The 26,214-nt window shown below is 37.1% G+C and overlaps 2 protein-coding genes across 9 annotated transcripts in view; one reads left to right on the plus strand and one right to left on the minus strand.

The window, feature by feature from the left end:
* Eip74EF (Ecdysone-induced protein E74) overlaps positions 1 to 26,214 on the plus strand; it is an 876,410-nt gene that overhangs the window by 287,083 nt on the left and 563,113 nt on the right. The window lies entirely within an intron of this gene.
* Positions 1 to 26,214, minus strand: part of Lsm11 (U6 snRNA-associated Sm-like protein LSm11) — a 91,726-nt gene that overhangs the window by 47,352 nt on the left and 18,160 nt on the right. Inside the window, exon 3 of the mRNA XM_081752848.1 lies at positions 9,930 to 10,045. Coding sequence (XP_081608974.1) covers positions 9,930 to 10,045 — 116 coding nt within the window. The remainder of the gene's footprint in view (positions 1 to 9,929; positions 10,046 to 26,214) is intronic.

Consider the following 26,214-nt stretch of genomic DNA (forward strand, 5'->3'; position numbering starts at 1 on the left):
CTGCACGCTATTTGTCATACAAAGAAGTATTAACACCTGCGTTTTTACTTCAAATCCACTTCCTACTTGCGTTCCTCGGAATTTGTGTAGACCAATCGACCAACAGCCAGGATGAGGGCGCAGACATTAAAAACACAAAGCAGTCTGGGAGGCCTATTACGTGTTATTTCTTCATAGCCTTAAGACAAAGGGATCTACAGGAAAGGGGTTATGTTATGTTTTGAGTGATTGGAACATCAGGTCGTTGAACCCTCCTAATTCTGCTTTTTTTTTTATTTTTTATTCCTTCCCTACACAAGTTCCCTGTCTCAACAAGCATTGAAATCACTCCATTGAATTCCATTGTTTTGATGGTGGACACACGACCAGCACCTGTCCCACGAGTCACGTCTGCCTTCGGCCAGTTCTCTACTACCCTAAACATATTCCCATGTTTTCCACCTGCATGCAACGAAATAACTAAAGAATGGCTGCCGGACATATCTACCACGGTGATTAGTTCAGTTTGTTTTAAATAGTTCTACTTATGCAACAGCGAAGATGATGTTCATTTGTTAATATAAAGAGATGCAGTGGCGATTCCTGAGGGAAATCGCATTAAAAATTAAATTATTATCAATTCAAACTAAGGAAATAAAACTTAATAGTATTCTAATTCTTGTATATAAGGTTTAGAGCATTAAGTAAGCTTTCTTATCTTGCATGAACGCAATAACGTTTAATTTTTAATGATGTAACTTCGCTTAAAGTCGCCACTGCAAGCAGGTTTCTTTGCACATTCTGAAACTGCGGTAACCTTCTGCAATACTGAAACCGGAAATAATACATGACTTCCGGTTTCAATAGCGGTGTAAGATCGGATTTGGCGTAGGGGCCATGAATCCATATAAGGAAACATTTACTGGACCATTTTTATTGCCCTTCCGAAAATCAATACTAAAACCGGAAATCATAGTATATTTCTACCACTTCCGCTTTTAGTAGACAGCAGATGAAACTTATTCTTGGGACGCTGAATCCATATCAAAAACAGTTTCATTATTGGTGATCAATCTCTAAACCAGAAGTAGTATATTTCTACCACTTCCGGTTTGCGTTGACGGTTAATCCAGAGATGGAGTCTATTCTTCTGGAGGCAACGCTTGTCACTCTACCAGTCAACAGACGGACGGACGGACAGAGCCGTTCTATAAAGGTTGATTCACATACGGTGCTGTGCCCATACCGTTCCCCTGCCATGCTCCGTCCATACCACGACCACGACCATTCAGAAATTTCATGACGTGCCAATGCTATCTACACCATTTCCCAAGATGGACTTCGAGGAGGAAAACTTCGTGCTGCTTCGTGTGCTCCGAAGAGAGCCGAATGATCGCGGTGGACGAGCCACGACCGAACTGGTGTCTCTTCAAGGCGGCCTGTTGGCGCACTGCACAGGTACGGCATGGGAATTCTACACTTTATGTGAATTAACCTTAAGACTTCTGATATTTCTGTGTAGCATAGTTCGGAAGTCTGAAAAGGAAAAACAGTGCAGTGTTGCATCCTGTAATCATTCATCCATCGTAAGTATTCTGCATTACAAAATCTCGGTTATGCTTATACCCCACTAAATCTTTTACCATACCCAACTTCCGGGGTGAAAGAATTAGTGGAGTATAAGCATAACTAATTTCAATTCACCTTACCTCATATTCGTTACTGACTAGAAATGGAAACAGCACGTGATTTTATCTCCATTAGGCACGTTCGTTTCAGTTTAACTCTTGTTCAATTTATCACCAAAATCTGGATTTACCACAATCATCCTTCAATCAGAAGGTAAAGAGATATACTGTTGCTACAGCAAACCTCTTCTTCATCGAATGACCATGTGTAATGCGGATAAAACCAGTTTATGGGTCCCAAAATTTAGCTATTGGTGAACTAACGAGGAATCTGCATTAAACTGAAAGGAACCATGGATAATGAAGAAAATATCGTGAAGTATATACTAGATCTATAGTCAATACGAAAATAGTGCGTGGTAAATTGAAATAAAATTTTTAGTTTTACGTACCACGTTTATGTTTTGTAGGCTAGATCAGAGGGATCATTAATGAAAATCAATCTTAAAGGAATAATTGGTGAAATTACAATGTGGGAGACAACCTTGAGAGAACTAAGGGACATGACGATGTCCATCACAAACTAACGTGGTCAGGGTTCGAATCAAGGACTCCTCGCAATAGAAGTAGTGATTCGAGAGTTTAATAAGGTGATTCGAGACAGGGGCGTCATTTCAGACTTTGCTTGGGGAAGGCAAGAGTACCACCGACATAAAACTTTCACGTTTTGTACTAGTATATTAGTAGACAATGGATTAAAGTATATGTATTCCTCAGTCTTGGGGGGGGGGCAATTGCCCCCTCCTGCCCTCCCTAAATGACGCCCATGATTCGAGAGTCCAATAAGGTGATTCGAGAGTTTAATAAGGTAATTCGAGAGTTTAGTAAGGTGATTCGAGAGTTTAATAAGGTGATTCGAGAGTCTCATAAAGTGACTCGAAAGTTTAATAAGGTGATTCGAGAGTCAAAAAAGGTGATTCGAGAGTTTAATAAGGTGATTCGAGAGTCTAATAAGGTGATTCGAGAGTCTAATAAGGTGATTCGAAAGTTTAATAAGGTGATTGGAGAAAGAGGAAAAAATTAAATGCAGTCTTTTAGTTTAACGTCCCACGATTATCTCCTTTTGGCTAAGGGTGACGGATGACTAAGGCAAATGGATATTAATGGAAGATTGATTGACTGATTCTGAGTTTAACGTCCCGTTCAGCAGCGAGGCTATATGAGACGTAGACATACTGATTAACGTGGAACCACATGAGTTCCCACCAAGATTCGAACCCGGGGATGTTAATGGAAGAATTGATCTAGAAAGAATGTGCGAGGAAACGGGAGTACCCCGAGTAAACTCGGCCAGGTATCAAACCAGAAGCCCCACATACAAGAGGTAAGCGCTCTAAAACTAAGCCATCGTGCCCCCTTTGGAAAAGAGGTAATTGTGCATTTACTGAAGTGTAGCGTCCCTCTTCAGCACTGTGACTATATAAGAACCGGACTTACAGTTTATAGTGGAATCTGAACCACTAACGGGTTAAACTTTCAATATACTCTCCCACCGGAAATCGAACCCGAGACCATGTGTACAAAAGATGCACGCCGTAGACACTAGACCAGCGGAAAGTGTCTTAAAATGAGGAAACTGTTGATATTGCAAGTGAAACTATGTGATGCAACGGAAGGGAACAATGAAGGGCTTAAACATCTGTAAAAAGAAATGACAAGACAGCACAGTATAGACGATATCTAAAACCAATTAACCTTGAATGAATTAATATATGTAATTACGTCCTCAATAGTTATACACATACAAATTAACGTATTTTGCATTTCGAAAAAATCACGCACATCTATTATGCATACAAAGAGTGTCAGTGTGAATCGAGGAGTCTGGTCCTTGAAAACGTTTACATTTGATGATCTAGGAAATGGAAAGTGATTTTTTTCGTTACTTTTGTTTTTATGCAGTTAACAAAGAGGATTTCCTTGATAGCGGAACCTGCTTTTGAACCTTGGAAACACTCTTTCTGGTCCTGTTTGCACCAAAAAGAAAAAAAAAAAAACTAATTTTGAACACAATATATTATATATATGGAGGTAATTCAGTTTCTGGTACATGCCATGGTAGAGGCTGATCCACCTACTTCGTCTAACCGGCTTGAGTAAGTTTAAAAAAAAAAAATCCAAACAGTGTCCTCCAAGTAAACCATACGTACCCGCAACTTACCTTAGGTCAGAAAATTTAAAAAAAAAAAAAAAAAAAAAAAAAAAAGGTGTTGACTTTGAAACATTCTCTATAAACTGGATATGAGTTTTGATTGCTCAGAAGGAGTTAACAAAACTCCTTACACAATACTTATGACCACAGTCACGCAAAATTAATATCAACTATGCTTTTTGGCTTCCTGGTGTGGCAACTTCATTTTTTTTTTAAATTTGGTCTGTGCTTTGTCTCACTCTCCCTTTCATTGTGTGTAGTTATTTCTAAGATGTTGATAAAGCAGGTTTGTAGCCAGCAACATAATTTTGACATGATGGCAATTGTCCAGCTTTTTTAATACGTAGTTGCCAATAACATGTGTATCAACATAGACAAACACACACAAAACTATGTTATTTTAAATTACAGAAATATGTATTCAAAGATTGGAGTTATCTTCGTTTTGAAGTTTAATATATATAAAGGGTGACTTGTAGTTCGACCTATTCCTTGGAAGGGGTTATCCTATAACTAACTTCGGACAAATTTGTATCTATGAACCAGGGATCGGAAATCAGTTGTTTCGGAGTAATTTGCAGGTTTGTGATACATGAATACAGGTAGGGCCGTCGGTGTCCCGACAAAACGTACCAGCGACAAAACGTACCACTTGAATTTTCGCGACAAAACGTACCACTTTTGACGACCTGTCATAAATGACAACCTATCATGGATTAATTAAAGCATTTCTGATATTTATTCCACGACAAAACGTACCACTTATATAAATTACAACCTGTCATGGACTAATTAAAACATTTCGGATATTTAATCCGCGACAAAACGTACCACTTCATGTTAAGAAACTACTTCCTCGTGAACAGATAAAACAACGGCAGTATAAGGTTGAGAAGAACAGACAGGTAATGTATCGAGTTGTGAAAGTGCAGAAACTCATTGGTAAAAGAGGGCTCATTTACAGAGGAAATGTAGCAGCCTATAAACTGAAAGACACAGCTATAAATCATGGAAACTTTTTGGATATTATTGGATACTGGATATCATCCACTTAAAAGTAATTTAGATAAGGTCACCGAGAAGAGTCATATACGAGGAAGTAAGCAGAATTTTGGTCGCATAGCTTTTACTAAACACGGTGAATTATGTTTTGAATGCTATCAGGACACTTACCAGAGAAGATATTTCGAAAGAAGTCTCTCAAGCTTCAATATTTTCTGTTCTATTAGACACTACTCAAGATATAGTCGTTTCAGGCCAGTGCTCTGTTGTTTTACGGTATGTTGTTAAAATAGTTGTTAAACAAAGTATTGTTGTCATTGTAAAATGCATATCTACCATAGGCCAGTGTCTTTGCGGTTTACTGCTGGAAATTCTGCAGAAGTTGAACCTTGATATTAAGAAGTGTATTTGAAATTCAACCGATGGCTCAAGTAACATGCAAGGACAATATTCGGATTTTTTCAATTCACCTATGATCAGTTACACGTGTGATTCAGTTGATTTTGAGTTTAACGGCCCTTTTAGCAGCGAGGCCATATGAGACGGGGCATACTGATTTACGGGAAATCCCAAGCACACGAGCTCCCGCCGGGAATCGAACCCAGGTCTCCCACCACAAAGGCGCATATGCTAACTGCTTACTAAGAAATTCAGTTACACGTGTGGTGTTACGCTCATATACTCAATCATGTCATATGTGATCTGACAAAATATTGCATTGATTCTGTGTCATTGTTCTGCTGAATGACTGTGCGTATTTATGCGTGAGTCTTATCAGCGAATGTACATTTGGAAGATCAAATGTTAGCAAAGGCGTCTTAGAATTTTGCGGAGACAAGATGGTAGAAAACACTGTTGTTCAGAAGTTTGGTCATTTTTCGAACCCAAAAAGTGCTTTGTATATAGAGTTGAACATAACAATTAAGAAAATTGCTTCTACAGAAAATATCAAACCAGAAGCTAGGTGTAAAGCGAAAGGATATATAAAAGATCTTTTCAAGTTCAAAACAACTCGGACAACACAAATGTTCCTTAAGATATTTCAAGTGACGATCTCTCTGTCAAACTATCTCCAAATAGAGGGCGCTGCTAGTGTAGCCCTATCGAATGGTGCAGACTACTCTGTTCCAACTGAAAGAGTAGAGAGATGATTTTGAATCCGTTAAGAATGCAGCATTAAGCTTTGCAGAATGGGTCAATAACAAATTTGAAGACTTAGAACGTGATTTCTTTTTTTTCTATTGACCTATCGACAATTCGCCTTCAGAGATGGACAAAAAATTTTCCTGTGAATATGAAGATGAAGCTGCTTCTATCCAATGACCAGGTACTGCATCGAAGCATTCAACACAATATTGGACATGGTAGTTTTGAACATTTCTTCAAGATTCAAGAAGCAATGTACTTTATGGATTATTTGGACCCTAGCCACTTCAACCAAGTAAGAGAACTTCCAGACGTGCCTTTCGATAAACTTACATATTTTCTGAAAAACTTCAGTTGAGAAGTTTCCAAGGATACTATAAATGTATTTTCTTGGACTTTTGAAGGACGTGGATATCCTTGAAAGTCAGTCTTGATGACGAACACAACCGAGGAAAAATGGCTGTGTGCTGATGGTGCAAATGATTCAGAATTAGGAGAAAATACATTTGTTTACAAGGAAAGCGAATGCAAAACGTGTTGCAAAATTGTCCAATGTGCTGCTTTTTAATTTTGAAGAATTGTAATTTGTGCAGTAATACTTATCCAGGTTTCCAACATACAAATTTTTATTCACTTTGCCCATAACTCAGGTAACATGTGAAAGAAATTTTTCAAAATTGAAATAAACTGAAATACATTAAAAATAGGCTAATGAGTACCATGTCTCAGGAACATTTGAAAACATTTTGTTGATGTCTATTGAAAAAGATTTATTAAAAAAAAAAAAATCGAATGCAAAAGTGATAGATACAGTAGCATCAAAAACTAGTACACTAAAAAATTTTGTAATATAGTATACGTTCTCCTTGAACTTCATATAATATTTTGAACAATTCAGAATAATATACTGTTCAAAGAATATCAGTTTTTAATTGTCAATTGTTAATACTATTGACTTCCTGTAGAAAGAAAACTGTGCAATTGATTTGTGACATTAAGATGGTGGTGGCCTTTGTGGGAGAAAGCGCCCGCGCCCCTCTAATAATGCCTATCCGTCTCTGGTCCAAAGCCTGGATAAAGTGTGATGAAAATCAGCAAATATTCAAATATTGCATATGCAAGATTCTTGCTGGTCTTGGTCTTAGCCTTAGTCCTAGTCTTGGTCTTGCATCGGTACTTTTCTCACCATCAATCTGTTCAACTTTTAACCTTATTTTGGCCGATATATATATACACTTATATACCGTCCTATCAAGTGGTACGTTTTGTCGCTTGTCATTATTTAAAGTATTTTTAGAAAACCCTTCACAAGCAGCCCTCAGGGTAAGTGGTACGTTTTGTCGGTGGTACGTTTTGTCGGTGGTACGTTTTGTCGCTAGTACGTTTTGTCGCGTATTCAGGGCCGTCGCGTGGGTTGCAAGCGCCCGGGGCGAGAATTTCCAGGTGTTCTCACCTCCCCTCCCCCAGTTTGTTATGAAAAAACGAGAGTTTATTCTGTACTCCTAGATATAAATATGGAATGTAAGATATATATTTAAAAAAAAAAAATCATTTACCGACATAATCTGAATTCCTTGAATTTTGTTGATTTGTCGTCCCGGTCGACCCGCCCACGCGATGGCCCTGTATATAGGGTATATCAAAAAAGATTTTACAGCTTTGAGAACTCACACTGATTGATTTATTTTGCTTACAGACATGGTTTTGGTGTCATTTTGTACCAAAATACATAAACTTTTTTGCCTTATACCTAAAGAGGCTCAATGTTGTTTCCATTGGTGATGCAAGACACATCCCACCTGAAGTCTCCCTTCCTCTACAATGTCAGACCTACGGGGATGACCTGAAGATTTGTTGAAGACCTGTCTTACCAAACATCCAGTTGCAATAAAACATTTACGCCACTGATAAATAGTAAGCCTACTGGAAGGATCTTTACCATACTTTGTACGAAAATTACGTTGCACAGTTGACGCAGACTTGAATTCTGCAAACCAAAACACACAGCTAGCACGCTCGGGACTAGTAAAAGCAGACATATTTGCTGCAACTGCCGCTAGCGCTTGCGGTGGCTTGTTTCTGAACTAGTGTACTAATGTGAGTCAAAACCTGATGTATTTTGCTACAAAATGACACCAAAACCATGTCTGTAACATAAATGAATGTCAATAAATCAATATGAGTTTCCAAAGTTGTAATGTCGTTTTTGATGCACACTGTACATTGATTTGCAGACTTACAACGAAGAACTGCAAACTGTGGAGAAACTACTTCAATCTGACCGTAAAACTTGACAATTTCCTAATAGCTGATAAATGAAGTACTACTGTAAACACAGAACATACCCAAAAACACCAGAAAATTAGACAGGAATGGTCATAAATCGCAAATCGAGGTATTAATTTTTAAAAAATCTTCATATTAAAGCGAGCTATTAACAAAAAAAAGTTAAGACACTTGGGGAACAAACTGCTACAATGACTACCTCATTTTATAAGCTTTCCACAAAGGTACAACTATTGTGAAGTTTCGATCGAGTTAGAAAAAAAAAAAAAAAGCGCTGCAGCAGTAAAGTACATTGAATTCGATTAGTAAATTTATTGAGCGTGAGAAACTTATCAGTGTAGAAAAATAAATGAAAAAAATGCGAAGTAATGAAATTTAATGAAGATTTGATTTGATTTTGAGTTTAGCATCCCTTTCAGCAGCAATGCTATATGAGACGTGGACCTACACTTTAACATGAGATCCCAACCATATGAGCTCCCACCGGGAATCGAACCCGGATATCCCATGTCAGAGATCGAACACAGAGACACGAGAACTCTACAATGCATTGTGTCATCCATAATATGGGAGGGGGGGATCATATGATTTTGATTTGTTTAGTTGATTGCTTACAGTTCATTCCTTTTAAAAGCATCCAAGCTATGGAAGATGGGGCCTCGAGTTTAACATGGCGTCCAAACCAGTTTTTACGTTGTATCAGCGGTCGAATTAGACCGGTGCTTCCTCTTGCCTAAATGGTTAGAGTACGCGTCTTTAGCGTCAAAGACTCGGGTTCTATTCCCGGTGGGACTTCATGTGATTCGGATCCCAAGATAAGCTGTAGGTCCACGTGTCATATAGCCTCGCTGTTCAGAGTGATGATAAATTCGATGAAGCAACTGACTGAATTAGACCGGTGGGGAATATCGGAATATCTAATTCTAAAGAGCACCCTTGTTCATTTGTCATTTCTCTCTCTTTCTTTCTGATTTTTTCTTGCTTGTTTGAGTTGCAATTTTGGAGTCGAATATTTTTTGTAAATTTATTAAAAATGTACTTACCACATTTTAAAAACATATTACATTTTCCTATTTGCTGACACACTATTGTCAATATATCAATACACGCTTCGGCAGTGACGAGATAACACGTAGGTCTATGGCATTATACTTTGCGCTCGGTAAAATGAAAAAGAGCGCGTTAGCTTTGATAAAGGAAGAGCGAAAACTCATCTAATAACTTCTCGATAAGTATACAATTAAGACATGTACCGCTGGTAGTTTATTTCCAATTCGACCACTGAGGAGTATCGAAGCCGGAGAAAATGTAAATCTGATCTTGTAACGACTTTCTACTTACAAAGAGCTAATTAGTATTATCTATTTAAGGGAAAAAGGTCGTCAAACCACTTCCAAAATAGATGTATTATCCTTTACCGTATGCAACTAGAGCTACTCGAAAGTGAAGCGGGGTTATCTAACATACAGGAGTTCACTTCCAGAAGATTTCTTCCTATTTTTGTAATTTACGAGAAAACACATGTGTCATCTATGATGTAGTTCTATGAATTCAGAGGGATAAAAAGAAATCTAAAACATTGCATAGTTAATTCAATTCTTGCTGTAACTTATTATCCTCGCAAAAAGAAAAAAAAATAATCTCAAAACCATAAATGAAAAAATGCCAATAATTACCTGTACTCTCACTCTATCATCCATGAATTTCTTCAACGTCCCAAATGGACCCTCAGTATATTTCTCCATCTTCGTCAACACGTTTTTACGTTTAAAAGGTTTCGCCGGAACGGGAACTGAAAAATACAAAACAGCTGATTAAAATGCAATCGAATTGTGATTAATACATTATGAAGTTAAGTCCTCACCGTTGCTTCGTATATTGAAAAACTATGCAATTTATCTCCCACAGTTCTTAAAAAGCTCAAAATGGATACAAGATAGCATATGCAAGAATCTAAAACGTTTCCTAGCTTTATCACGGTGTTATTTCTAAAATAGAACAAAGCTGATTATTTGAGTTTGAATAGATGTAACGACATAACATATTTATATTACATTATAAAACTAATTTGTAGCAAAACAGGGGCCGCGGTGGCTCAGTGGTAGAGCGTTCACCTCTGGTGCTTGGGGTCCCAGGTTCGATCCAAGCCCCTGCCAAGTGAACTTTGTGGTGGACAAACTCCGTGTGCGTGGGTTTTCTCGGGCTTCTCCCGTTTCCTCCCACTTCCTTCATTCCACCATTTCATTCATTACTCATCATCACCGGCTCCTTTAGCCTAACCGGCATAATCGTGGGACGTAAAACTCAAAGATTTCATTTCATTTCATTGCAGCAAAACGTGTACATAGAAAAACTGACATGGCTAACGTGCGCTCTTTTGGTAGGTTCGATTTAAGTGGAAGAGTATATTGAATGCATTAAAGTCGTTCGGATTCTACCTTAAACTGTAGGACCCTGCCTCATATGGCAGTGCTAAAAAGCGACGCTAAACGTACCAAACATTATTTTAATTATCCCAATACATTACTAATACAAGTGTTCCAGTGGTTTGTGGCAGTTTTTGATACGTCACTCTGTGAACATCACTGAAGTAGTGGGAAAGTTATGCGGCTCAAAGCAATGGTTCCCAACCTTTTATGACCGACGACACATTTTACTGAACGATCACAACAACACAACAGTGATTGTTGCTGGCCTTGGAGATGTTGATTGTTGTAGTTTGTTTCAAAATTGACTTTAACCAATTATTTTAAATAATTCATGCTGTTAAATTCTAAAATTTCGCGACCCACCGACTGGGAATCACTGGTTTAAAGTATTCAGCACTTCAGTAATCATGAATTTGTGGCCAGTGGAGCAATCCTCGGCCTGTACTTTTAAAAAAAGTGACCGTGCAGCTACTCAGTTACTATAACTTCCACACGATATTTAGGAATAATTCATTTTTTTTAAGGAGCTAAATTACGACGACTGTGAATAGAAAATAACGATTTAACGACGATTTAAAGAACACTACCCAAAATATCAAGAGCAATAAACCCGGCCATGCTGCACAGGATTATGCAGAATTTAAGCTCAAAAAAAAAAAAAAAAAAGTACGAGGTTATAGGATTGCTGAATACTTTAGGTTGCATAGTTTCCTGACTACTATATTGATAAAAATTGTGAAAATACACTGTGACACCATGTATACACCTACTCTTATAATAATGGGATGAAGAAAGTGAGAGAAGTCCGAGAACGCCCTCCCTACGCGATGTTCATCCACCACAAATCCTACTTATATACTACGTGTTAATCAACGTATCTTCAATGAAATTTGGCCCAGTAGTACAGCTCTCACTAGTGGTACATGAGGTCCCTGGTTCGATCCCAGCTCTCGCCAAGTGGACAACAAACATCGTGTATATGGGCTTTCTCTTCACTATCTTGTTCATTACCATAATCATTGTCTCCCTTAGCCTCGGAGCATAACAGAGGGACGTTAAATTCAAATAACTGAAATTGGATGTATTTTTTAAAAAAAATTTGATTCATTAAAATTATCACATATAGATTTTTCCTTATAACTTTTTTTTAAATCTAAATACAGAATCGCTTATTAACAAAGTTTTAGAAGAAGCAGAAAGACCATTATACACTGAAAAATATTTACTATTAATAACAAGAAAAAGGAAAATTTGGAGGGACAGGGCCTATTATATATTAAAGGTATTATCTCAGTATTCTCTCCAAGAATCTCTTAACATATCATCAGCAAAATGCACCGGTTTTCGTTTATCGTACAGAAATATATATATATATATATGCGAGATTTGGACACTGCACTTTATGGTTACGCATCAATGCAAATTCCCAATCCCCCCTTCCCCCCAAATTGAGGTCATACCATAGTGTGACAAAACGTAAAATAAATATCATTAACATGCTGGATTCACGCAATATGTTAAAACTTGAAAATAAGGTAGACAGAGGGGAGGGATTAGCACCTATGCGTGTCTGTACGCATTGTGTATGTATATAGTGTATAAACCATGAACACTATTTTAGCGGAAATGCGCGTTAGTGATTTGGGGTCGAGGATAAAAAAAAGATCTTCGTCATTTTTTCTCGGCATCTTCTCTAACACGCTAATTGCATCAACCCTGACTGTACGAAGGTTATTACTACATCCAGGAAACGAAACAACGCTTTTCTGCCCGTCATATCTATTTGCAGCCTTTCTGTCACGAGAAAAAGAAAGTACAAGATTCGTAACAATCCTCATTAATATTTGTATTCTTAAAATTCAAATAATGGGTTATTCGAACATTTATTGGAATAACGAATAATTATTCGAAAATTTATAAAGATAACGGTGGACCCTCCCCGTGGAACAGTATAATTATTTGTTATCCCAGAGCAGTATTACATATTGTCTGGAGGGAAGGTCGAAATATCGGATCACCGTTTTTCGAACATTTCACGCTGATGTCTCAGAAACGTTTTGAACAGAACACTCCTTCATCTACATCAATGGTTGTAGAACATCCCCTGCACATTCTGACATGGAACTCACATGAACCTGTCACCCGGGCATCTGAATCAAAGCTAGTCCATTCGATAAACACAACAAAGATATGTTCATGCAAAAAAAAAAAAAAGCGCCATGGACAACAGAGTAAGTTCCTAAAACCCATTAACCCTGTTAGTACAAAGAAAATCGTAGATTCGCAGCAAAATAGCTATTGCATCAACAGTGTTCATTGGAAAGTCATGATTTATATTTCATTCTCTTCAGCATGAAACAAACTTTACAGAGGTGCTATGTATTGGGGCCCATAACGTGGTTGAACAGGGAGAATTGGGACAATGTCGGGAAAATTCCCTCAAAAAATCTCTCCCATCAATTTTGGACTCCTCTCGAGTGGACGGAATAGATATGAGGGAAAAGCTTGTATACCAAGACATATTTTCCCCTCATACCTATTCTGTCTATCAATACAAAAGTTGGTACACTAATTTCTTATCCCCTATAATATTTTTCGAGATACATTTGGATTGTGTGCTTTTACCCGAGGCTACTCCAGAGGGGTCCAAAGTTGATGGGAGGGATTTCTTGAAGGAATTTTCCCGACATTCTCCCAATTTTCCTTATTCAAGTACGTTATGGACACAAATACATAACACCTCTGGAAAGCTTGTTTCATGCAGCAAAGAATGAGCTATAAACAATGACTTTCCCATGAACAGTGCTGATGCAATAGCTATTTTACTGTGAGTCTACGATTTTCTTTGTACTAACAGAGTTAATGGGTCTTAGGGACTTACTCCGTTGTCCATAGCACCTAAATTTTTGTGCATGAACATATCTTTGTTATGTTTATCGAATGGACTAGGTTTGATTCGGATGTCCGGATGAGAGGTCCATGTCCGTTCCTTGTGAGGAAACTAGGTATTATGAAAGAGGGATGACTAAATTATAATCCCAACACGGTCTTGCAACTAAGCAAACAAACCGTCCATAGTTGCACGCTCGATTACGAACTATTGAGCCACTACTGTGAATTAATTTTGAAGGGGGGGGGGAATCACTTCAACCAATCAGAACGGAAATTCAAACCAATAATCGGGTTTTCAATCTATAACTTAGCTGGCAGTCTACCGGGGACCGAACCTGAGTCTATACGAACAGACAACACGCAGAGTATAATAGTATGCAAAATAAACAAGGAAGCAAGTACATTAATTAAATATAATAATAAAAAAGTATCAATCAATTCAGGAATTTCCAATACTATATAATACACAATTAAAAATGATTCAGTAAATCATTTCTGACAGGAATTAGCATACAACAAACATTTTCTTTTTTCTCATGATAAGTAAAGGAAAATAATGACAAATTGTTAATTGTGCGTATGAAGGCATTAATGGTAAATTGAGTTGCTCTTCACCTCAAAGGCCAAGCGATTATAGACTACAAAGAGGAAGTGACAGTTAGACCAAAGTGAAAATCAAGTCCTTGAGATAAAAACCGCCGATAATGCGGGTCGTGAGAATTTGTGAAGGTCGCATATGTAAAACTGTTACACACATATGCACATGGTCTTGAAGAAAGAAAAAAAAAACTAACACTATATGCAATTCTCGCGTTGTCGCTAACAAAACACGTGGTTTTTAGCTCAAAGACGTCGACGATGTCGGCTTGAATTTAGCTGTTGCAGGAAAAACCGTTAGCACTCATGTGACGGAATGTTTGAACAAAATTTCTCTTTACCTTCGACCGAAGTATAATGTAGCCTTCAGATATTTTCCGCACGATATATTTCATTACTTGATGCGAATTATTATAGCAATGTATTTCATGAATTATATTTATGGGTTTCTCTAGGTCCCTGAATATTAGTGTTACTAGAACTAATTTCATATTCAAACATATAAAGCAATATTATTTGTTTGTTTACTACTAGCTAAGGCCTTGAAGTGTTCGGTTGTAAACAAAAAATAATAAGGGACCTTCAGAGACACTATTGAGAAGCTGATTTGTCTTTAGTTTACGGCAAATTCCCACATGTGCTCCACGCAGAAGTCGAACCAAGAAACACATGCACAAAAATCAGGCATTCTCTAGCATTTCGGCTACGTTGGATGTTTGTTATTTGCAACTTAACGTTTCTTTCAGCTTCAAACATGGTACTATAGCTTCGCTTGGGATCCGGAACTCAAGAGTTCTCACCGGGAATCGAATGGGTCTCTGAGGGCCGCGGTAGCTCGGCGGTAGAGCGTTCACCTCTTGTGCATGGGGTCCCTGATTCGATTCCTGCTCGCGCCAAGTGAACTTTATACTGGGCAAACACCGTGTGTAGGGTTTTCTCGGAGTTCTCCCGTTTCCTCTCACTTTATTCATTCCACCATTCCATTCATTTCTCATCATCATCACCTCTTTTAGCCTAGCCGGCATAACCGTGGGGCATAAAACTTTTTCGAATGGGTCTCTCCCACAGAAAGTGGGTTGAGTTGAGTTTAACGTCCCTTTCAGCAGCGAGGCTATATAAGACGGGACCTACTGAAGGTGGAATCCGAACGACCTGAGCTACCGCCGGGACAGGAAGTGGTGTGCTAATCATATAGCCAAATGAGAACTCTCGGCTAGTTTGGAGGAAAGTACTGTATATCCCCTTCCGTAGTCGCCACACAGACACACAAAGTTTATAACAATTTATTCGATCGAAAACAATAAGACTTTTATCGTCCCATAGTTTTGTTATGTAGGCTTAAAAAAGGAGATAATAACTGGAATTAGTCTGGAGTTATTAAACATCCCTTTTCAGCAGCAAGGTCCTACATGAGACGTTCAGCTAGTTTAACAAGTTATCCGAACTACATGTATCCCATCAGGAAATGAACCAACCTCTAAAACCAAGAATAGCTTGTCTTCAAAACAGCAATGAAAAACTAAATCGAATCAAAGTAATGAGAAAATCTCAAAAGAAACCCACCAACACACTGCTGTATAGCAAAAACTCATATGGCCAAAAATCTAACATACGATCCATCACACTAGATTAGGACTCTGTCATTAAGCCAGTATGCTCCATATATCAATTTCTGAAAGGAATTTTATTCTGAATCAAGAAATTCAACGCACTGCCAATTTGTTCAGAAATCCATACGTTATATACAGTACCATACACTATAACATTCCATTTGTACAGTAAGTGAAGGCAATGGAATGGTGTGTATACAAGTTCGGTTGGACTTACAAAGGATTTTTACAAGTTCTCTGTTAAAGAGCACATTCTTTTTATCACCTAATTCTACACAACCTACGCAACTTTTGGTTAGACCGTTCTATTGACATTTCTAAATTGGTGCCTCAGTATCCTGAGAGCATCAAACCACACGAAGAGTTCAGTATGCTTAAATCTCAATAATAATAACAGTAATAGTAAATAATTTGATCTACCTCTCTGATTATCTACAGTTATAACCTAGTTTGTTTTCTTCGGTAGCATTTATTTATTTATTTATTTATTTATTTATTCAATTTGTTCTTTCAAAGCTTGAAGTTTTAATAACTTTTGGTGTTTCTCAATCTTCTTTGCTTCTAAAGATATATTTTTTTTTACATTCTTTTTATCGTTACCTTTTGAATCTACAATGATCCTTTCATGTGTCGTTCAAACCTTCTGTGAGTTGCTGTATTGCTTATTAATATCGCTTGAGTAACAGAAACTCTCGGAATACTATACTGAAATGTGATTGCACTTTCCTTATTATAATAACATAACCACTGGAGTCCCAGCTCTCCTCGAGCACAAGCCTGTTTCAGCGCTATCTGTTAGCGACCAGCGGAACTACGTCCTGCCTAGCGACGGATAACTATGTAGGTGTACTATAACAACATGCTCTGTTCCGTCGTGAAGCGTTCCATTCCTACCTGTACAGAAAACAAATGACGATTATGCACTATTCGGCGCTCCATACTACTAAGCACAAAGACAACGGATGAAAATCGCGTAACGTTCAGTGCTGCCAACTTACTAGAACAATAATGGCGGGCATTTGCATTCTTCATGGGACACCCTCTATTATACTGGAAAATGCAGCAAGATATCTTGAAGACAAAGAGAAACCATAAGAAAAAAAAAATCATAGACGACCTGTATCAACCAATAATAGCCACCACCACCAATGTTATGATGCAAATAATTTCGGAAAAAAATGTATACCTAGGGATATCTTGATGAATTTGTCAGAAAATATGATTGGATTTGCTGCCAAGTATGTAAACACTGGTATCATGACGTATGTGTCGGGGCTTCGGAAGAAAGCAACTTGTATATGGTAAGCGCTTGTGAAGTGAATATTTCTTTAACAACTTTTTAATTCTTTTGGTTTTAACTTACTACTGCGTAAAAACTTCTAATTTGGATAATATACTTTTCTCTAAAATAATTATTGCGTAGTTTCCATGTAGTAAGTAGCGTCCCATGTAGTAGTAGTAAGACCTGAATATGCATTTTCAACGAATTTAAAAAGTTCGTTACGAAGTTCTCTATGTCTGTGTGTGTCTGTTATTTGCGAATTCTTCAATTTTGAGCCCTTTCATGGAGCATCAAAAACTACAAGAAAGAAGTGATGGAAATTTTCGCGTCATTCTTATCGTTCTCGAGATATTGGCCAAAAAAAGTTCCGATTTCGGGAGATTTAAGGAGCAATATCTAGGGAGCTGTAAGCCATGGTGAGATGATAGTGTTGATCAATACCTAAGAGGATGGTGAACATTTTGATACCAAATAGTAACCGGTGGCCACTGGACAACTGACCACGTTCCCCAGATACTGGCCCAAAAAAAAAAAAAAAAAAGTTCGGATTTCGTGAGATTTAAGGAGCCATATCTCGGGAACCGTTAAGTCATAGAGAGATGATATTTTGCGAAATTTTCAATTTTGAGCCCTCCATTTTGAGCATATGTCCGTAAAACAACATATCGTAGAACGTTGAAAAATTTAGTACTCAAGGAAATTATAAATGGATAGATATATTACAAGAATTGTTTAATGAGTATAATAATAAAGTACATAGAACAATTGGTATAAAGCCTGTAGAAGTTAATAAGAAAAATGAATTGTTTTTAAGTTCGTTCTGGCAATGCTGTTGGGGCATACTCAACAGGTTTTCAATGAAATAAAAGAAAAGTACATTACAGTAATGCCTCAAGTAACCTCTTCAGAGACCCAAATAGCCACGTATTTTCTGCAAGATTCATTTTCTGCTATTTTCTCTTCCTGGCTATCTGTTTTATAGCAGGATTTTCGTTCTTTGATATATTGTAGTTATGATAGTTTGTTAATATTTTGACGTTATAAATTAAATCACTTGTTGTGCTAGTTTTCAGAGAAATCGATTTTCATATATTTACGATCCGGCCTCCTCTACATATGAGAGTATTTCATAGATTCCCTGACATAATTAAAAATAAAAAGTAAAGAAATGTTATTGAGTTGTTGTGGTAAAAAGGAAAGAAATTTGCTGCCTATTATTATATTGCTATTACGCTCATCACGTGAAAACGCTGTACATAACAAGATATGTAATAACATTTGCAATGTGGATTCTGTTGGAACATACATACATACATGCATCACTTTCCTTCCTCACCCTACTAACTTTTCTGTGTGAAAAAAAAAGAAGAGGAGGAAAATGTGAAAGAAAAAGTGGCTGAGAAAAGAGAAATGGTATAGAAGAGAGAGAGAGGTCATCAACCTTGGATGATAGAGACCTTCCGTTCTGTTTCCCCTCTGCCTCTAGAACAACTAAGCTTCCTTCGTCTCTGTGCTTTTACTGGTTTGATAGCCGAGGAAAGAATTGGTACTGATGCTAACAACACACTTTCTCTTCTTCTATCAGTCAGGCATTCTGGAAAAGGATCATCTTACTTTCTCATGCTCTGCCGCAGGCGGAGGGATAAATTGGGAAGACCAAAAGATCCAGTCGCTACCGAATCACACAGCACAGAATACTCTACCATATCCTTAGCACATAATTTTATATGTAGGATGTGTCAGGAATATTCCAGTAGATTCTATGGATATACGTAGGAAGTTCTGGGAATATGAAGAATGTTTCAGAAATATATTCTAGCCGATTCTCCGCGTATATACAGGAAATTCTAGGAATAGGTAGAACAGAGTACGAAATTTCCGCACTGAATCCAGTAGCCACGTAAGGAAATTTGATCGCCATATTTTAGAAGGCAAACAGAATAAAGGCCAAATGTCTATCGCCTAACTAAAAGATTTGATTGCCAATGGCAACCGGAAATTTCGCACTTGATGTACAATGTTTCAAGAATATTCTAACAAACTCTTCACATATTTGAAGGAAGTTACATGGATGTAGAATCTTTCCAGAATATTCTAACATTCTCTGCATATACGTAGGAAATTACAGGAATATACAGAATGTTTTAAGGAATATTCTAGCTGATTCTTCGCATATTTGTAGGGGGTTCTAAGAATATGTAGAATGATCCAAGAATATCCAGCACATTCTGTGCATATACGTAGGAAGTTATAGGAATATACAGAATATTTAAGGAATATTCTAGCAGATTCTTTGCACATTTGTAGGGGGTTCTAAGAATATGTAGAATGTTTCAAGAATATCCAGCACATTCTATGCATATACGTAGGAAGTTATAGGGATATCTTAACATACGATTGCACTATCCTTCAGAAATCAAGGTTCAATATTCCAAGTTTATTTGCATATTCGAAGGAAGTTCTAGGATGTACGATTGTGATATGCACCAGGAATAAGCTTACAATATTAATCATACACAGTATACATGCTAAAGAAACAGGAGAAACTCCGAGAAAACCACGGATATAATGTTGCGCATTTATAAACTCACTTGGCTTGGATCGAAGCCAAAACCCTAGCACAAGAGGTGAGCATTCCACCACTGAGCCAAAGGGCTGCATACGTAACAACTCAAGATGGGCTCTGGTCGACCAGATGTCTTTCAGTTGGAAGATGTGTGGTCAGCATATCGACTAACATCTGTCGCTTTTCAGACCAAAGTTTGCTATTTACAATTTCAGACAAATCTCTGAAGGGCGAAATCCACTGGCACACTCACGCACACATATATAGCTACTTAATTAAACATTATTAAATTGATTCAGTGTAACACACAGACAATTTACAAATAATTTTCAGGAATATAATTGACATATTCTATATGTACTTTGAATAGTTGACGTATATACCTGAAATTAATGTCGAAGATTGTATATAAATACAGAAATAATAAATCCACAAAATTATCATATTTGTTCATGGTTTCCTGAATTTGTCCAATGAACGATGCCCTAAAAGCTTAATAAACAACATAATGCATAAGCTATTCCTGTTGTATGTCCATATTCTTAACTAACCAGATTTTCGAATGTAAATTTCTATGCATGTATATGCAAAACAGAAAGTAAGGCCATAAATAACAAGACGAAAGGTAATAGCTAATGACTATTAAGAGTGGTCATACGCACGTAATTGCAACTGTGTTTTCCTGATATACCACATGCGCTGACAGAACCACCTATACTCTCCCTACCGCAGCGGACATGCAACAAAGAATTTTGTCTCAGTCAGTGGGTTTTTTCTTCCGTACATTTTATTAGCTTTGCATAAAAGAACACGGCAAGTGGCCAAAAATGATTGCATGGTTGTGGAACGTTAAAATAAAAGTGTAATTGGGACTTTTTTTTTTTATCATCGCATACGTCATCATGGGAGGGAGTCGCTAAAATTGAGAAAAAATGTATAATGCATCCACACACTCCAAATGCGTATCAACAACTTGACGAACGTCTAAACAGTGATTTAACCTACCAATACAGGCGAGCTGGCTTACGACAACCCGTTTGCCTCTCAGCAAACTTGCAGCAAGTCAGTCAGTTGCTCTGGGCAAGGCTTGCGGCAAGTTTATGAGGATAAGCAAAATGAAAACTCAAGAAAAATCGAATAGCAAAGCAAGTTGAGAGAGGAAAACCTCCAATTGGCCGAATAAGAAGCCGTGGATGGAAGGAAATTGAAATGATTAGTAACTCGATAAAATCCATATAGTCAGGGTCGGATCCAGGATTTTCTGAGGGAAGGGGGTGCACCATAACTACCAAGATAACCAGTCTCATTGAAACTCTTCAAAGTGACATGTAACAATATTCTTTACACCTGACTTCGTTGATACATAGAACGGAGGGGAAGGAGGATATTTTAAAGCAGCTCGCAAGTGATATGCAGGAAAAATTGTTCTCTCTTTCTGGCGTCTATTTTCTTCCCTACTTGAGAAGTGCTATATTGCTTTGCTTGGTGAATCATTTTCTTCCAACCTTCAGAAAATCGACTATTACTTTTGCAACACTCCTCTTTCTTTTTAGCCCAAACGGAAACATGACGGCAGAAAGTTTCGGGAAGTGTTGCTATTTTCATTACTAGCTTCTCATTGTACTCCGTAGTGTATATTTACAACGAAGGGAAGTGCACGTGCACCCCCCTTTCTAAATCCGGCCCTGTATACACTATTAATCCAGTGCCAGGAATGGCGAAAAAAAATATTTAGGAGGAAGAAAAGCCTGTTTTGTGAGACCTTGAATAAAGAGTTGAGGAAAAAGATTCATAAAATGCTTTGTGTGATGTACTGTACTGTATGGGTCAGAAATATGAACATTATGCAAAAATGATGAAAAATGACTGAAAGCTTTGGAAATTTGAATATGGAGAAGAATAGAGAGAATTAAGTTGGGAGAAAAGCGAGCAGAAAACAAAGGACAGGGTGCTACAAACGGTGAGGGAGGAAAGAACAATTTAAAATATTATTAAGAGAAAGGGAAACTGGTTACGACATTGGTTAAGAAGTAAGTCTCACAAGGGACGTTTTAGAGAATATGGAGGTAGGAAAGAGAAAGAGTGGACGATAGAGGCTACACTTGATGGACGATGTCAAAACAGAAAAATCGTACGCGAAGATGATGAGGTTAGCTGGAGACCGTGGAGCATGGAAGCTTCACACTTGCGGAAAATGATCTATCAATAATTGCAGAATACCTATGATGATGATGATGATAAAATCCTGTACTGCGTGAACTAAGAGATGCAACTAAATGCAAACTTACTGGACAACACAGCCATTCTTAAACCCTGTACTTCATAGATTAAAGATTATTTAACACAATAATTCACTAAGTTTAGCGGGAAGGACAATTGCCTATTACAAGTTCGCTGTGAAATTTACAGCTGAACAATTAGTTTCAAATAGAGCCTTTTCTCTTCTGTCGAGCGATGATAGAAAAAAAGAAAGTATAACAATCGTGGGGAAAAGGCGAATTCGTGGTTTCACTGGACTTACACGTTTTATGGCGCTACATGATTATAAGAAGTGATATTTTTTAGATTATGTCCGTCTGTTCGTCTATTCGTAAGGAGGTACGGTGGCTCAGTGATAAAAGTGCTTACCTCTGGTGTGTGGGGTTGTTGGTTCGATCCTCGACTAAGTAAGTCTGTGATGAACAACATCGTGTCTGAAGGTCTCATTTACTCGCACATTATCATTCCACCAATTCCTCCTTCATCATTAACTTCGTCTTAATCATCGTCTCCCTTGGTGTAAAGGGAATAATCGTGGTACGTTAAAATTCAGACGGGGTAATTTACTCTTGGAAGTAAGTTCATTTCGAACAATCATATCAAAACTATTCAAACGATTTTGTTCCCATTTCATAAGTAAATGTTTGATTAAGAACCTTATAATATGGTGTTAAGTCATTGGTTCTTAATAATCTACAAGGGATAGTTTACTCTCGGAGGTTTTTGTTTCGGAAGATTTTCTCAGAACTACTCCAGTAATTTTGTTCATATTTCATAAATAAATATATCATCAATAGTCTTACAATATGGAGTACACTATTTCACATTCATATTTCATAAATAAACATATCAATAGTCCTACAATATGGTGTAAGTTATTTCACATTCATATTTCATAAATAATAGCCCTACAATATGAAGTACGTTATTTCACATCCACATGTCATAAATAAACATATCAATAGTCCTACAGCATGGTGTACGTTATTTCACATTCATATTTTATAAATAAATATGTCATCAATAGCCCTACAATATGGTGTATATTATTTCGCATAAATACTCACAAGGATTAGTTTACTCTTGGAGTGAATTCTTGTCGGACGATTTTCTCAAAAACTGTTCAGGCGCTTTTTTTATATATATTTCGTAAATACCTCATTACCAATCCTGCAATATGACGTAATTTTTTATAATAATAATAATGAAATAATAATTAATCCAAAGGGTAGTTTACTCTCTATGTGAGTTTTCTTTGGACGATGCTCTCCAAAAGGTTATTCATATTTCATAAATACATTTTTAGCAGTGACTGCAGTATGTAATATTTAATTTAAGAAACTGGATCACGAGAAGTTTAGTACAGTGGCCCGTACTCTTTTTCGTTTGCTGTGGACTAACATATAAAATAAAAATAAATGTTAACCGTTAGCAGAATAGAACAAAGCTTATGTACACAATAGAAACGTAAAGTCGTTGTAACATAAAAGCAGCTACTCCTGCGGCGATCACTTCAACTTTCAATTTCTACTTTCTCACTTGCACGAGCATCCAGGAAGTGAAGAAACTTGCATGTATATGTGTGTATGTTCAAGCAAGTGAACGTATGTATGTATGTGTGTACTTACCGTCTTTATGGAAAAAAACGGAAACTTTCCAATCATGTTTTATTCTTTATTTATTTTTTAAACAAACGTGGTCATTTGGTTATTTCTTTACCAGTACTCATACTGCCATGCATCAAAGATAAAAAAAAGATCTATAAATTGCAACATCAAACTTGTAATACGATTACTATGTAATATTCTATAATCAAATGCAATAATTCCGTAATATTACAGCGTACGGAAAGGTATGGCTGCCTAGACAGCTTTCAGTAGGGCACTGAGTGGCTTGCATATCCGTTTCCATTACTTAAAAAAAAAAAAAAAAGGAATTCCTTTTCTTATTCAAGTACCGGTATTTTCGAAAACTGAAACCACTACCCCTGTGGAAAGGCTATGTATATTAATGAAAATGACATGATAAAAAACAAAGATCCAAACCAAGTGTAAATTACGTTTAAATATTCATTTTAAATTCAGATCCAATGTGGATTTATACGGTTGAATATACAGGGTGCTTCTAAACAGCACCGACAATGTTTGGGAGATGATTCCTGAGAACCAAGATAAGACGAAAAATATATACCAATCTGAGTGCACAAATGCTTCCTTTCGGAGTTATAGGCTGCCGAAAACATGAAAAAAGTCCATAGCTCCAAAACTATGGGACCTACCGTACCCGGGTCAAGACTTCACTTAGGAACTAACATGTGCGCTATTCAAAAATCCATGTTTCAGAACCCTAAAGTACTCCCGGAACAATTTTTACAGAGAGAATTCGGCTACTGGCATATAATTTGAAGTACTCACTAACTACCTCTATAAAAATTGTTACGGAAGTACCGCAGGATTCTGAAACATGGATATTTGGATAGGGCACATACTAATTTCTAAATAAAGTCTTGACCCGTCTACAGTAGATTCTATAGTGTCGGACCTATGGACCTTTAAAGTTCATTTTTTCATGTTCTCAGCAACTTATGACTCCGAAAGGAAGCATTTGTGCATCCAGGTTGGTCTGTACTTTTCGTCTTATCTTGGTGTCAGAAAGCACCTCCCAAACGTTGTCGGTGTTGTTCTAAAACACACTGTATATATATTGTTTTACAGTGGCGTACGCAAAGGGTATTCTGGATTTTAACTCCCCCTTCTTGAGCAAGATATTAGGAGAAAATAAACATTTACCATACAAAGATGAATATGCAAAAATCAAGCTTGTCCTAAAATGAAAATTGGGTGCTTGAACCTCCCTTGACGAAATTCCGCGTACGCCACTGCAGTTTTCATATATAAGATTTTGTGGTCCTGACAGTCGCCCAGTTCACCAGCCCTTCAGTACGGCCCTGTGTTGTTAAGTAGGTAAACAGTAAACCACACATAAACGATGATTACCGTACTTTTTTATTACAAAGAACGTACTCGCTTTCGTGTTGGTTGCAATTATATCTCATCTTAATACCCACAACCAGAATACGAAAAAGGTAAACAAGTTTTATTTTTTTCCCCTCTACACTGAAAAAGAATGTGTTTTTTGTGGATACGGAAGTATTGTTGGTGGTATTTTGTAAGGTCATGTTACTTACGTTCTCCTAGATCACCCATATTACAACAAGAATATGACGTTCCCAGTTGCTTCCTGGTGGACAACTTTTTAAACAGTATTATCGTATTCTTCGCTGACCTTGCTCAATAACAACAAAATGTTGGAAGGCTTTTTTTCCTTTTTCCTACTGATTTTTCTTATCAGAAAGCAATACGGGAAGTGGAAGAATACTGATTAACTCTATTTGAATTGGATTCTGAAAAGATTTTGGACTTAGTTAGACAGCTAAATGGACACTTTACTGTTTTAAGGGTGATTTAAAGGGACAAGATTTGGCAATAGATGTCACTACAGTCTTCGTATCTCCATAATATATTTTTTACCTTTCATGAAAATTTACAATTTTTCTTACAAATTTCAAATAACCCATCGAAAGCAACAATCCGTGCCGATTTTTTTATTTAGAATTTTCTTCATTGTTGAAAGTTCCATTGTTAAAGATTTGAATATCCATTCCAACAATGAAGAAAATTGTAAATAAAAAAATCGGCACGGATTGCTGCCTTCGATAGGTTATGAAGTTCCTTCTCTAAAAATTTGAAGTCTGTAGGTTGAAATTTATAAGAGAAATCATGAACTTTCGTGAAAGATAAAAAATACACTGGACAGATACGAAGACTGTAGGGATATCTATCGGCTTCACTTGTCCCTTTAAACTAACCTTAACGAAGAACTTTTTGTTTTTCGTACAATTCCTTAAGGTGCTATCTAGTGGCGCAGTAAAAGGGGAGGATTCCTGGATCCTAACCCCTTTTCCAAATACAATGTTGAATATAAATACCAAGCCGTTCAAAAAAAAAAAAAAAAAAAAAAATACACACTAAATTAAAATCTATATATGCTACGCCTATATGCTTCTGGCCACTTCTTTCTGACAATAAGCATTCGGAAAGCAGGTGCCGTTTTCACTGGCCGATTCCAAATTTTATGCAGATTTGCAAGTTCTCATTGAAATTTTCAAAATACCTACCATTATTTTTCTATTCAAAATTTTAGGGATTGTTTTGAGCTGATAAGATTAACAGTGCTACTAGGCGTGATATCCTTGTCTTAGTCAACCAATAATAGAAGAGCTAAGCATTGCGGGTTGACAGATATTGCAGGCGCTTTGCTTTAATC

The sequence above is a fragment of the Thermobia domestica genome, chromosome 3, assembly GCF_964235325.1.
Source record: "Thermobia domestica chromosome 3, izTheDome1.hap1.1, whole genome shotgun sequence".
Lineage (NCBI taxonomy): Eukaryota > Metazoa > Arthropoda > Insecta > Zygentoma > Lepismatidae > Thermobia > Thermobia domestica.